Genomic DNA, 15281 nt, shown 5'->3' with positions numbered 1-15281 from the left:
CATCCAGGCATCGGTGGAACCCCCTGCCATTGCGGTCAGCGAGATTCCTCGCCCAGACCCCGGTGGACCCCCAGTCATTGTGGCCAACGGGTTTCCCCACCACGGCAGCGGACGAACCCCATTGTCTTTTCTGTGAACCAGCATCCCCATCCATGCAGCGGTGGGGCCCCCTGCCACTGCGGTCAACGAGCTTCCCCACCCAGACCCCCCAGCCATTGTGGTCAACACGATTCCCCGCACAGGCAGCGAACCCCGGTGTCTTTTTCTGTGATTCAGCATCCCTAACAAGGCACCGGTGGCGCCCCTGCCATTTCCGTCAACGAGCTTCCTCACCCAGACCCCGGTGGACCCCGTCATTATTGTCAACGAGATTCCCCACCAGGAGCTACCAATCATCAGCAGCGTTCTCCAGCCGTTTTCCTGGCTAACCAGGATTCCCCACCAGTAGCACCAACCACAGAAAAGCTGCATCCCGCAGCCATTTTTTCCTGGCTAACCAGGATTCCACACCAGCAGCTACCAACCAGCAGCAGCGTTCTGCAGCCGTTTTTCTGGCTAAGCAGGATTCCCCACCAGCAGCAACAACCAACGACAACCGGCATTCCGCAGCATTGTTTTTTCCTGGCAAGCCGGGATTCCCCACCACTAGCTACCAACCAGCAGCAGCGTTCTGCAGCCGTTTTCGGGCAAACTAGGATTCCTCATCAGTAGCTACCAACCAGGGGGACTGCTACCAAGAATATCGTGGCTTAAAAACTCGCAAAATTGACAATGACGAAAATGGAAATAAACACACATGATAGTAACAACGTTTTGATTCCGTAGCTAAAACATGATTTAATAAAACTCTTTCAAGAGCTACTCAATTTCTATCAAAGTCTTCCACGACAATTATGTTAAAATCAACTGCTTTTCAAATTGAAATAGCAAAACGTTCTTCGTTTTGGTTCAAAATTTACTATTTTCAGTGCCCTATGCCATAAATGGTTGGGAAAAAAGTTCGTGGCTAGTTTCCATAGTTTCATATTACAACAGAAAAAGCATAAACTTTTCCAACTAACAATTTTCATTGAACGATAAACATTATTCCCAGACTAAAACGGTGATTAATATCCGGTTAACCTATTGTAAGCATATATTGTATAACTAATAACGTTGTTGTATTAAGACAAATTACGCTAGCAAAAAGCAACAAATTCGAAATTTAATTCTTTTATTGCTTTGGTTACCGACTAACACTTTTTTTCTTCGTTTTTGATTTCCAATTATCAGAAAATTTGTCTGGAGCTTATTTTGAGACCAAATTCTAGCGGGTAAACATTATTTGCATATTGAGTGATAAAAAGCTATCAAAAACAAAACGATAGAGAATAAAAATTTATATGAAAAACGCGTAATCGCACGCTATTTATTCAAGGCAATCAACAAAAAGAGCATCAATTATTAATTCCAATTAATTATAACTTACCTTCACGAGAAACTCCACATTTTACGAATATGCACTCTTAAATAACAATAGAAATAACAAAATGAGCACTAAATTTTGCATCAAAGCCGTAGAATTATAATCATAAATCTTCACCAATAATTAGATGTCAGATTTCGGAACATCGTTTACATATGCCGAAAATCAACAGCATTCTTTTTACGCCAGGAATTCAGATTTTATCAACAAAGCATATTTTGTCAACACATTCAATACTTTGAAATTATCAACGAAAATATTATTTCAATTCTTTAGAATTCCGATGCCCAAAAAATTGAAATAACAAAATAATAAATTTTTCAACGAAAATACATTAATATTATTATCATATTAATTCACAAAAATTAACTAAAATTAAGCGAAATTAAAAATTATTATTAGTTACAAGAATTCAATGGACAACAAACTGACGCCGCTTCCCAATTTAATTGAGCCGAAAAATAATTTCCCAGATAAGAACCTGAACAAACAACAGCAAACGGAGCTTCTTGAAAAAGGCAACTGTTTCCTTTTCTACGGTAGAGTCTGGCAACCTTTAATAGATATTTTAAACTATTATAATAGAAAAAGTACAGCTGAGAACAGGCTACTGTTAATGCATCGTAGACTAACAGCCTAATACTGCTCTGTTGCAATTTTGCACAATCAAAAATATTTATTATAATGGTATTATATACATATTATAAGGGCTACTCCCACCTCTTACGGAACTATCTAGACCATTGTTAAAATAAGGACGAAATATCGCGCATGTTCAAAAAGGCTCCTGGAAAAAAATTAGTTCAAGTAAAAAAAAACAGAAAAAGGAAACAGTTTGTGAAGCAGTAATGGGTCAAACTACGGATGCTAACGAATTAAAAGATCTAAGTAGTAGGATGAAATTTCAACTGAAGCAGACGTGGCTTCATTCACGTGATCTTTTGGCACCCCAACTGACCGCAAAATGGAAAAGAGAAGAAGTATTATGGACAGGGATCTACATTGCTGGGATTATTGGGATCTGTTTCTTCCTAAATAAAATTTTCAAAAAAATGCTTCGCTTTGACTCGGAATATATCCCTGGTATCCGAGAAATAGATCGCTGGCGGCCTGGTAACAATAACTACGTTTGAGTGGTTTATTCTAATTGTAAACTGAAAGCTTGAGCGGCGATGATTCACCATTACACCGCAGAGGTATACCCCAAAATTTCCGCCTTAGTAAAAATCGCTCGAAGAATAGATACATAAAATGAACGAAATTAGGAGACATCCTTTGTATCTTACTTTTCGGAAAAAGGGTTTGCCCAATTTTGCGAAATAAAAGAACTTTCAAATCGTAAAATAGGTTACAAGTCTTGTAGCACGTTTCCGCTCATTTTAGGTATCTATTATTCGCATTAAAAGAATCTCTAATCCAAAAGAATCTCTGTGACAGTTTTTTTTCGAACAAGATTTATTTGCAAATGCAAAATACTTTTCAAGTGCCTCAGTATCCAATAGCAGCAATTTTGCGTTAGCAATTTAGGTATTTGTTTGTAATCTTTCATTGAGAAAAAAGTCATTAGTATGCAATACTCTCAATTTGAAAAATAATTTAAAAATTATTAAAAATAATTAAAAAATTATTAAAATTGTAAAAAAGAAACAAAAATTATAAGCAGAAAATTCTCCAGACAATTACAAATGGTTATCTTGCACTAAAAGCTTTGTCTTCTAAGAACCACATTTGAAACGAGTTCATCCTGTTGAACTCATGTTGACCTCATTAATATGCTTAAAAGGTTGCAATAATTGAACAAACGCATATTTTTTGTCAACGTCAAAAACATCAGAAAGTTATTTGTGTACGTATCAAGCGAACAGTTCTTACATCTTCCATCTTTTTTGCTCATTTTTTAAATGTTATCAACCTTTTTTCAACTTACTTGAGTATCGGTGGAAAATATCTGTAAAACGAAAGCACTTTTAAAACCTAGTCAGAAGCTATCACATTGATCACATCCCGCCCTCATTAATTTCACCCCCTATCATTTAACCGCGATTATATTTCTTCATGGTGGTATAATTTACGATAAAAATTGGATAAACAGAGGTTTGGGGTTGACTGAAAATTTTACGGAGTATACTGATGCAGGTGATAAAAGAAATGATATTAAAAATGGGGTGTAAATCGGGGTGAAAAGAAGAAGATTAAGAGAGACTCACAAAAAGTTAATTTTCAGTAAAAACCAAATAACTTAACAGTCCAAACGTTTCCGCGTATTTGGCGTCGTTCACATGATTTATTTATTCTATGCAAAAAACAGACGACTGTGAGTAGGTGCTGAAACGAAAAGAATAAAACACCACAAGACTAAGAAACAATCTTCCACTGAGAAAAAGGCTTCGAACTTAAAAGGGGAAAAAGTTATGAGAAGAAAATTTCCAGACGATTGCAAAATGTTATCTTTCAACAACCTGATGTTAAAAAGAACTAAATGTTTCATAACCAAGTTAAAACGCTTAATATTCTTAAAAGTTCGAAATAGTTGAACACATGTATATTTTAGTCAACGAAAAAAAGGAAAAACATCAGAATATTAATCTCAAGCGAACAGTTCTTACAGCTATCATCCTGTTTGCTCGTTGCGTATCCCTGGAAATACTGACCTCATTATCAGCTAAAGGGAAGCACCTTTGAAAAAACTAGTCAAAAGCTGTCACATTTCTGGCGCTCCACCTGATCACCTTCCATAATTCATCACCATCAATCATTTAACCCCGATTATAATTTTTCATGATGATACAAATAATAATCAAAATTATGGAAACAGAGGGTTGGGAGACAATGCGTTGGGTTAAAACGTTAGAAAGTTATTATCATTCACTGAGTAAAAAGACATAGTGTTGAAACAATTCGGGTTCAGCAGGGTGAAAAACTCGACTGATTTTCAGAAAAAAAACACAAGATCAACCATTGATCGTTTGTGGGGATATGAACCTCGACATAAACTCAAAAAAACCGAAAAATTCAAAACTATTGAAACTGCATTGAGGTAAATCATTTTGATATACAACCCCTTGTACGAACACGAGTAACATTGATTTCAAACACATGCCTCGACATGCCCCATTATATCAAAACTTATTCAACGAAAAAGAAGAAGTGCTTGAACAACAAGGTATTGCTGATCATTATCCAGTTAAAATAATTCTGTCAACAAAAATTGTACATGAAAATAGTAGAAAAGTTTAATCTTGATATTAATTTTTACAAAAGCCCTTGTCTTGTACCTGAAAAAAAATTATGCTACAACATGTTCAATCTAATGAATATCTCATATACCAAAAGAATTAACCTTGCTCGGCTTTGAGCAAGTTCTCAACTTTTTCTCGAAGTAACTGATGTCATTGCGCCAATAAGAAATGCAAAGAACAAATCCAAAATGCCCCATCCTTTGTTTTAGTAAACGCTTAAAGAATCTAAAAAGCAAACAAAATGAGGCACACTGAAAATGAAGAAGTGAAAAAAAATGAAACGACTTTAGCAGTTTAGAGAAGACATCTACTTCAGGGAGAAATCACAAGGGCAAAAAAGATAATTTTAAATCGTGGTTAGAAAATTCGCGACCGACTTTCAACGACACACAACTTAATGAGCTAAAAGGCAAAACCTCAAACTCCTCCAAAATACCACTTCTTAGCACATGCTTTAATAACTAAAAAGAACCAAAAGATGTTGATAATGCGAATCTTTTAAGTGTTTTTTCACTACCAATCGATAGAACATAATTAAAAACCCAACAAAGCCTTTTCCCCCAATTTTCCATCACAGCAAGCCTCTATGTGCTTTTTTCATCAAACAACTAAATTCGAAGTGCTACAAAATGTGGCGGAGCTTGACAACAAATTGTTGTCAGGCGATGATCCAATAAAAAGTGTTCTAATTATAATCTGTGGAATTTATCATACAGAACTTAGTCTTCTTAATCAATTTTTCAGGCAGAGTGGAATCAATTGAAATTAAAGAACTGGCAAAATCAGAAGTTTTTTCCTTTACAAAAAGGAGATTGCAAATTTTTAAAAAATGACTTGGAAAATTTTACTTCTAATTGCCTGGAGTAAAATTTATCAGCGTGTTATTTTCAATTAGATTTATTGTTACTTCGAATCACGACAGTTCCTCTACTGCAAACAATTTGGCTTGAGGTCTAAACAAAGTGCAGTTGAGTCATTAGTTGAACCTAATGAGAATACGACAGAGCTCCTCAAACTTTTAAAGCTTTTTCTTGATCTTTTGAGAATTAATTAAAAGTTTTTTACACAATTAACCGCGATATCTCACTCTATAACTTGATAGATACGGGCTCAGAAGTAATTGTTTGAATTGGTTTAAATCATATTTGGAAAAAAGATATAAAAGAGGATCAATTTTAGGACTGTTATTGTTCCTCATTTAAATCAATGACATAACAATCCTCTGTAACGTTCTAACATTCTTCTTGTTGCTGATGATACAAATATTGAATCGTTAGGATGTATTACTATAGACATTGAATCATATCTTGAAGCAAGCACTGATTGACTTGAAAGGAACAATTCAGTATTAAATCTAGATAAAACAGTTCAGATGAATCTCAAGTCATTATCCGAAGACACATTTTTCCTGAACTTCGATATACCAGTGTGCAATTACTTAGGAATAAAATTAGATAAAAAACGCACATTTGAGCACATATTGACAATATGGAAGGACTCAGGAAGCATTATTGAATGGGTTTTGAGCTCAGACAGTATATAGCAGGAAATTGTTAGAAATTATCGTACTAATTTTGCTCCTATTTTGCAATATGCTGCTTTATTTTATTGCTGCTGCTCGTCTCTTTGAACTATCTCTCTGTTACAAAAGAAGATAATTAAGCTTATTCAATTCAGAAAAAGCTATAACTGCAACAACTTATTTACAAACAATTCAATCCTATCCGTTTATGAATAGCACATTTGTGAACTTCTCTATTTTCTTTTGAAAGCTATAAATAATCCACTCTCAAAGATTTTTGCAATAATCTTTTTTCCTTTAAACAATCATGAGTAAGGGTAACCAGAGGTTCCGTTATGAAATTGTTAGAAGAACCCTTTTGGAAACAAGAGGTCAATAACTCTTCAATCCGGTATCTAGGTGCTAAACTTGATAATAGCTTGAGGTTAATTGGTGTTATTTCATCAGAAATTGATTCGTCGTTTGCGAAGAAAAAAACCAAGTTTTGTATCCAAGTAACCAACCTCCTATTTAGTCAATAATTTTGACCTAACAAGATTTATATTAAATCAGCCACCAAAGATACATGAAAATGAAACTTATACAGCCAGTTCAAAAGGATGACCAGTGAATCTCAGGATCATCTTATTAAAAATAATTTGTTCTGGTCATGGAATTAATTTCTTTAGAACTCGATATTAAATTTACTCCAATTGTTTGTCAGTTCAAGATGCACTGAATTTTAATATAAATGATGCTCGGTTTATAATCCATTATCTATGGTGAGTGATTTGTAATTAGGCCCAAATTGAAATAGCAGATCCTAACAATCTTGTTATCTCACCTAGGTTATTGTTGATTTGTATCACAATAACGAAATTCTTTCTTTCTTTCTCATTGAAATTATTGAAATATTTCAGGAGTGGTTAAATCGGGGCGAAAAGAAGTCAATCGCGAAATTGGCACTATCAGCTAGAAAAATCAAAACGGGTCAAACTAGTAATAAAAACCAAATTTCCAATAGACATTTTTATTAACTTCAACAGGCAGTGTAAATCAAGTCAATATTGCTTATTATAAACAAACAGAATCAGTATTTTGAACATTTATACATCTATCATGCTTCGACGTTTTTAACTTTAATATTATTTTTAATATTTTTAAAGTTTTAAATATTTTTTTGGATAAAACGACAAACGACTGCCAAAAGGGCCTCCACCTTCGTTCAAGAGCAATTAAACATGCCTAATAAAAAAGCAGAGTTGATTCTTGTTGCGAGAAACAGTTCCTATGAATTATTCTCTCCACTCTTCTAGTAATGTTGAAAACGAGCCTGAATTTGGTGGACGAGTATAAAAATCAGGAGCCCTATTTGGTAGTCAGTGTCCAGTCACAGCAGGAGACTAAGTTCCCAACTGTCACTGTGTGCAATAAGAACGTCATTTCGGCTGTCAAGGCCGTAAAGTATGCTGACTTGAGCTCACTCTTTGGACTCGAAAGTAAGTTCTCAAGTGTGAGGGAATTAGAGAAAGATTCGGGTATTTCCCATTATAGCCCCCCCCCAGCTTAGTGGTCAGATAACCTATAGCCCCCCAATCATGGTAAATATACCATAATGGGGGCTATAATGGGAAAGACCCAAAGATTCAAGCCAAAAAGGGGCGAGGTGGGGTGCAGAGAACTAATGGAGAAGAAATATGATTCGCTACTCAACCCCAGCAGCAGCAAAAGCCGTGGTTTATATAAGGGTTCTTCGCCATTATAACCCTCAACCAGAATACGTTAACGAGGGGAGGGGGTATTCACTCTATGCTCTCTAAAAACCCTCTAAGCCCAGAAAACCGAGGGGGAGGGAAGACATTGTATAGCTATTACCCTTTGACGAGCGGTTGTTGAACCTTGTACTGTAAAAAAACTAAGGTCGCTAACGGTTAGTCTGAAGATGAAACCACGGTGAAAGCAAGACAAAAATGTCAGACACACAGAACACAGTTTGATTAAGAACTAATGGTAGCCTAATTGTTGTGATAAACTTATTAAATAGTTTCATGTTGGCAATGATGAGAACAAATGGACACCAAAACAGCCACAGCCAAGCGTATCAAACTATCCCTCCACCTTTGAGCTATCTGGGAAGAACTCCGGTTGCAAAAGGGCCCAAGCGAGGCTGTACGGAATTGAGTCCTGTAACCGAAAACCCCGACGCCAACCTAGAAGCTATTATTCAAAATGCCATTAAAAATGCCATTCCCGACATCATGGCTCAAATGCAACAGCAACTTGAAGCATCAATCGCACGTGCTGTCTAAGATTCCCTGGCGACTTTTAAACAACAAGTCAAAACAAATGGTCGACCTCGAAAATAGATGCTACTTGAAAACACTGTCGGAAAGTGATGTGCACGAATCGTACAACAGGCGAGATAATGTAAAAAATTTCAATCTTAAGATGGACGAGGGCAAAACACGCGAAGAGTACAATGAGACTATTGACAAAGTACTGGAAGTCATTGATCGAGACGAATCAGTTGTTGAGGCCTCAGACATTTCAATTGCTCACCGCCTGCCTGTAAAACGCAATCCTATCATTGTGAAGTTCAATAGAAGGGTGGCAAAACCGGACCTTCTGCAAAAAAAGAAACTAGCAGAGGTGGACGACATGAATTATATTAGTGTGGTCGAGGATATCACCAGACCCAGATTGAACTGCTTGAACATTATGAAAACTGACAACCGCATCAAGTGCCTGGGTGCGTGAAGGCGTACTGCACTACATGTGGAACAACGACACTAGATTTTATAAAATTTTCGGGTTGTCTGAAATTGGCTCAGTGCTCAACTACCCCCTCTCTGACGTTCTTGCCTGTTTCAATGGTGTTTTCCCCCAAACAATAACTAACAAGTCTCTTGAACCCCTCCAAAAACCCCTACCGTCACGTGACAAACCCTCTACATCTAAAGCCACCAAGATAATATCTATTTTGCATTTAAACATCCGCTCAATCAGGAACAAACTGCTGGAATTGGAATCTTTCATATATGGACTTGAATCACTTCCCAAAATCATATGCCTTACGGAGACACACTTAGATGATGATGATGATACTTCTAATTTTTGTTTGCCTGGATACTCGAACATTGAGGTGAAAAATCGTAACAAGTATGGCGGAGGGGTGATAATTCAAGTCCAAAAGAGTGCGACGATAAATAAAACCTTGCAAACTCGATTCGAGGAGGCAATGAAATCAACAGCAAATCATACACATTTAAAACCTTGGTGATTTACAGTAAACCTATAACTAACAAAAACCAGTTCATTGAGTTACTTGATGAATATCTGCAAGGTAATACTTCTGCCCCAATGCCTTTTATAATATGTGGGGATTTTAACATCGATGCAAAATCTCAGAATTTGATTAGTAGTAACAACTCCGATATTATAAATGCAAACGGCTTCAGTCTGTTCGATAGTTCGGATCGTCCAACTAGAGAGACTGATCATTCATCAACCTGCGTAGATCATTTCATCTATCAAAATATTCCTTCAATTAAATCAAATATCTTGTTTCATCAAAACATCGCAGATCATTATCCTATTCTAGCTAGTTGGTTGGTCAACGAACTCGATCAGACTGACGCTCAGTGTAAATTTCGAAATACAAAATTTATTCATGACGAATCTCGGAGACAGCTCTTCCTGCATGAACACCGACAACAGCTGACCTTAATAAGTAGTCGTGATCCAAGCATTGCTTTTGAAATCTTTAACTCGAGTTTTATTACGGTCTTTGATAAGTTTACCCCAATGCAAAATGAAAACTAAATCCAATCAAATAACAAACCTAAATGGTTGACATAATGGTTGACCTAATTCCTTGAAAAATCTTAAAATCAAGCGTAACAAAGCTCATAGAAAATGGAAAAGTAACCCCAATAATCCAGATTATCTGGCGAATTTCAAAATTCAGCGTAAAAATTTCGAAAACGCATACAAAAAACCAAAAAAAATCTTACTATGCAGATAAGGTTAAGTCTTGCATTGGTGATTCAAGACAACTTATCATTTACTTAAAGAAATCAGTGGCAGAAGTACGCACTCAAAAAAAATTCCTATTCTATCCTCTTGTTATGAAGCGAACCAGTCACCCTCTCGCGGTGACGTCGCAGAAAAGTTCAATCATTATTTTGTCAATGTACCCAATACTATTCTTCAGTCGATCAACAACGTGCCTCCTATTCCCATTCCAGACAATGACAAGTCTTTATATTTATACACGGTCTCAACGTTTGAAGTTCAGGAGCTCATTGATAGCTTGGCTCACAAAGCATCATCTGCTGATGATGGCTTAAGTAATATAATAATTAAATTATCAGCCCCTGTTACGGTTCGCTTCATGACACACATTGTTCCTTCACTCATGGCTTCTTCCCCGAATCGCTCAAGAATGCAAAGATACTTCCTCTACACAAGGAAGGTAGTAAGTTAGAAGAAAATAACTATCGCCCTATTTCACTTTTAAATGTATGGAGTAAAATTTTTGAACGTGCTATGTATACAAGGTTATACAACTTTTTTGAGCGATTCGGGCTCCTCTCACCCTGTCAATTAGGCTTCCGACACAAGCATAGTACCATCGATGCTTTAGTTGAATTAACGGAGAAAATAAGGGAAAACTGGAATGTTAAGAACATAAGCTGCTTTTTTTGGATCTACGGAAAGCGTTTGATACACTTGATCACACAATTTTACTTTATAAATTGGATAGATACGGAATAAGAGGTAATGTTTTGTGTTGGTTGAAATCTTATCTCGGGAGCCGAATGCAAAGAGCAGAAGTCAATTGCAATTCCTCGCAATGGTTGAAAGTACAACATTGAGTACCACAAGGGTCTATACTAGGCCCCCTGCTTTTTCTTATCTACATAAATGACCTACCAATTCATTGTAAACATGCTCAAGCCCTCCTTTTTGCAGATGATACAAATCTTACGTTTCTTAATAAGTACTGCCAGGACGTGCAAGGAGAAATTGATAATGTTAAACACTCGCTAGATGCTAATAAACTTTGTTTGAATATTAATAAGACCATTCAATTGCAATTGAAGCCAAGCGAAAATAGGTTTGATATTGATAACAAGTACATTTCCATTGAGCCCGTATGTAAAAATCTCGGCATTTTAGTTGACTTCAAATTTTCCTTCGTCTCTCATTTATCGGTGCTGAAATCGAGACTCTCTAAACAACGGGGTATTATTTCAAAACTTAGGCATTATGCCCCGCGTAACCAGCTCATTGATTATTATAAAACGAGCGTAAGTTCTATTATCCAATATGGCATACTAGTCTATGGGTGCAGCAGCTATAACAACCTGTTGCCCATTTACAATTTACAAAAGAAAATAAATTTACATTTATTTCAGAAAAAAATCCGACAGTGCTAATAAGATCTTTGTTGAAAATAATTTACTTAACATCTACCAGCTTCATATATACGAGTTATTGAAGCTAGTTTTGAGTCATTGAGTGGATTACATCGTGAAAGTTACCTTAATTCTTTGTTTTCGTTTTCGCCATCGAGACCTACGCGAAGTGCATCAAAAACATTACTAATGGAACCGTCTTGTAAGCGAATGTTTGAAAAACGATCAGTTAAGTTCAGAGGTTCGAAGCTCTTTAATGCATTGAGTAAAGCCGATGTTCTTCCCTACAATATTATTGGATCAAATGAAAAAGTTATAAAAAGTTTATCATAAATTTAAGGATACATTTTTGGTTAATAATGATGATATAGTGAAATACATCGTTGAATAATTTTCCTTGGAAAATCTAAAGAAAACGACCCCTTGGATAAATGCTATCAGACATCTGCTTTGGGAATGGGATTTCTGTGGAAAAAAACTGAGCTCTCAATTCCTTCTAGTTTCCGAGTTATCTCAATTTTTTCAAAATTTTTCCCGCTAAAATTGCTTCTGAAAAAATTTGGAGGCCTCCAGTAGGTTTAACGGGGTATAATTAGGCTGCTCTTAAATTGTGACAACTGTAGCAAAAATATTTTATAAGTTTTTTTAAGTCCATTTCGTTAAAAACGATGATTAAGTGAAATACATCTTTGAATAATTTTTCTAGAAAATCCTAAAAAACGACGCCTTGGATAAACAATAACATAGCTGGCAGATTGCCAGAAAATAGCCGCAATAGATTCGTAGATCGGCAGTCTAAAAAAAACAGTAAAAATACAGACCAAAAAAATTCGTCTTTTCATTGAAGACTGATCTGTTTTATTTTGATTAAAAATCTGTATAAGTTATTGCTGCCTCTATTAGCTGATCTCATATAACCTTCATTTAGAGTGACACACACCCATTTGACCGTATCTCTTTGAATTAAAGTAAATAAAAGTCAATTTCAAATTGAGGAAGTCATTTTTGAGAGTGAGGTAAGTCAAGTGTGACCAAAAATTTAATCACGCGCATGAACAAAAAAACTCGCTCCACTAAGAGCGAAAAATGACGTCACACATGCAATTCAGTTGAAATTGCATGAACGAATGAACAAAAAGTGGCCGTAACGTCATATGGTCGTAACAAAAATCATGACGACGAAATAAAAAAAAACCAAGAGAAGGCCAATAATAGCCCCAGCTATCGCTGTGCGGCTATTAATCAGACATCTAGTTTGGGAATGGGATCTTTGTGACAAAATATGAGCTCTCAATTCCTTCTAGTTTCCGAGTTATTGCAATTTTTCAAAATTTTTTGAATTTTTCCCGCTAAAATTGCTTCTAAAAAACTTGAAAAATTTTTAAACCGAAAAATTTTGGAGGCCTAATTTATGCCTCCAGTAGGTTTAACGAGTTTTGAGCTTTAATTAGGCCGCTGTTAATTTTTGTCCAATCTACTTTGGGAATGGGATCTTTGTGAAAAAAATATGAGCTCTCAATTCCTTCTAGTTTCCGAGTTATTGCAATTTTTCAAAATTTTTTTGAATTTTTCCCGCTAAAATTGTTCTGAAAAACTAAGAAAAATTTTTAAACCGAAAAATTTTAGAGGCCTAATTTATGCCTCCAGTAGGTTTAACGAGTTTTGAGCTTTAATTAGGCTGCTGTTAATTTTTGTCCAATCTACTTTGGGAATGGGATCTTTGTGACAAAATATGAGCTCTCAATTCCTTCTAGTTTCCGAGTTATCGCAATTTTTCAAAATTTTTTTGAATTTTTCCCTCTAAAATTGTTCTGAAAAACTAAAAATTTTTAAACCGAAAAATTTTAGAGGCCTAATTTATGCCTCCAGTAGGTTTAACGACTTTTGAGCTTTAATTAGGCTGCTGTTAATTTTTGTCGAATGTAGCGGAAATATTTTTTAAGTTTTTTTCCATTTCTTCATTTTTCTATGTTTTTGTGATCATAGGAACTTCTCTGTTGAAATAGTCCTCCTGCGTAGTTTACAGAGTCTCTAAGGGCAGGGCGTGTGTGTTTAAATACCCCGTTGCCTGTTCACATTTTTGTACGAGTCAATATTTACGTTTATTTTTTGTGATTGCTGTTACTTGTGATTGCTGGTAAAGAAATAAATTCTTTCTTCTTTCTTTCTTAAAACACTCACGTGTACATTTTAAAATATCGAAAGTCTGCAGTGCCAGAAGTCAAAATGCCAGAAGTTGCTACTTAGCCAGAAGTTGGATTTCGTTGACTTTCGTCATTTTAAAACGTGCGCGTTTCGTTTTTTAAGCATGGTTAAGTGACTCTGCGGAACTCACTTCGAAATTCTGACTTAATATCTCGAACCGCTTCGCGGTTCTCGATAAACTCCAGAAGTTCTCAGTGACTTCAAGCGGAGTCACTTAACCATTACTTAAAAAGGGTAACAGGTCAATGGTCTTATGAAGGCTAGTTACCCGTTCATTAGTACTCAATGATCTCAACAGTATAATTCCGTAAATTATCTTCTCGACTAAGCAGGACCCCTGTCATACCCCCGGTTCGGCATGATGCAAAATCGGCAAACCCCCTCCCCGCAGCTTTCAGTATTTAACAACCAGAACACCACTACAAAAAACAAAATAACTTCAGATAACGTATCGCTACAATAAATTTTGAACATTTATAAATTTTGTTTCCTTCGACATAACTTTATATAAAAGTGATCTCGTTTACACCTAACATTCACAACTTAACTTATTCATTGACTAAGCAGCTGCGGATCTATTTCATCCCACGCCCAGTGAATTTTATGCCCCCTAATTACAACTTATGTTATATTATACAGCACGTCACTATGTAAAAAATAAACCACGTGCGCATGGGGGTGGGACTAAAAATGCTCTTTTTTGCCCACTAAACTGGTGGGGGGACAGAATAGATCCGAAACTGCTCTAATTCTGCGAATACATCGGTTTTGATCCGATCATGAACCAATTGATCAGAGCGAGAATTGTCCGTTTTTCAGACAATCTGGGGACTCGTACAGCCGCCGCAATCAACGCAATCAGAGATCGCTACCCTGAAGAACTGGAAGAGTACTTCGACCTCGAAGAATTGTGTCCCACTCTTTCGTGTGGATACGATGACGATTCCTACGCCCTTCCCAAGCTGTGTATTCCCAATGAATGGTTGTGCGATGGGTACAATGACTGCTTAGTGTCCGATGGGGAAATGACAGCTTGGGATGAAACTGAGGATAAATGTGACGTCAAAGATAGAGCAAATTTCTCCCAGGTTATTGCGTCGATTGAAACACGCGCGTGCAATCTTTGAGACGCCAGATCGCTTAGTGGAGTATAATATATCTTTTACAACTTCCAGGCTCGAGTGCTATTTTTACGTGCTGTATAATGTTATGTAATTTGTAATAGGGGCACAAAAACACTGCATCCGCCAGATATGTACAGCGTCAAATTCTAGAGAGCGCCGGATTTTTCTATAAATAGTAGCAGATTTTAAAACTGCAAAAGTTTGCGTTTCTAGAAAGCCTACGTGAGTCAGCTAATATCATTTCGAAACTCGCGGTTCTCGATCGGTCCCAGATCAGTCCCAGATTTGCGCGGTTCTCGATCGGTCCCAGATAAGTCCCAGATCTAC

The 15281-nt window shown here is 36.4% G+C and overlaps 1 protein-coding gene across 1 annotated transcript; it reads left to right on the top strand.

Annotated features, from left to right (window-relative positions):
* Nucleotides 1–7523: 7523 nt before the first annotated feature.
* LOC142345940 (uncharacterized) lies at nucleotides 7524–15042 on the top strand. The gene is made up of 2 exons (XM_075398406.1): nucleotides 7524–7704; nucleotides 14650–15042. Exons 1-2 carry the CDS (start codon nucleotides 7524–7526, stop codon nucleotides 14955–14957), a joined length of 489 nt encoding a protein of 162 aa, XP_075254521.1. The 3' UTR covers nucleotides 14958–15042.
* Nucleotides 15043–15281: the final 239 nt, after the last annotated feature.

Source organism: Convolutriloba macropyga, chromosome 9 (genome assembly GCF_964194025.1).
Source record: "Convolutriloba macropyga chromosome 9, txConMacr16.3, whole genome shotgun sequence".
NCBI lineage: Eukaryota > Metazoa > Xenacoelomorpha > Acoela > Convolutidae > Convolutriloba > Convolutriloba macropyga.
The sequence above is the reverse complement of the archived record's forward strand: the minus strand, read 5'-3'. Positions and strand labels throughout refer to the sequence as shown.

What these genes read in the sequence shown, in the direction of transcription:
- LOC142345940 (XM_075398406.1), top strand. Translation starts at nt 7,524, where the DNA reads ATGTTGAAAACGAGCCTGAATTTGGTGGACGAGTATAAAAATCAGGAG. An exon ending in CTCACTCTTTGGACTCGAAA is followed by an intron (nt 7,705 to 14,649) that starts GTAAGTTCTCAA and finishes TCCGTTTTTCAG; the next exon opens with ACAATCTGGGGACTCGTACA.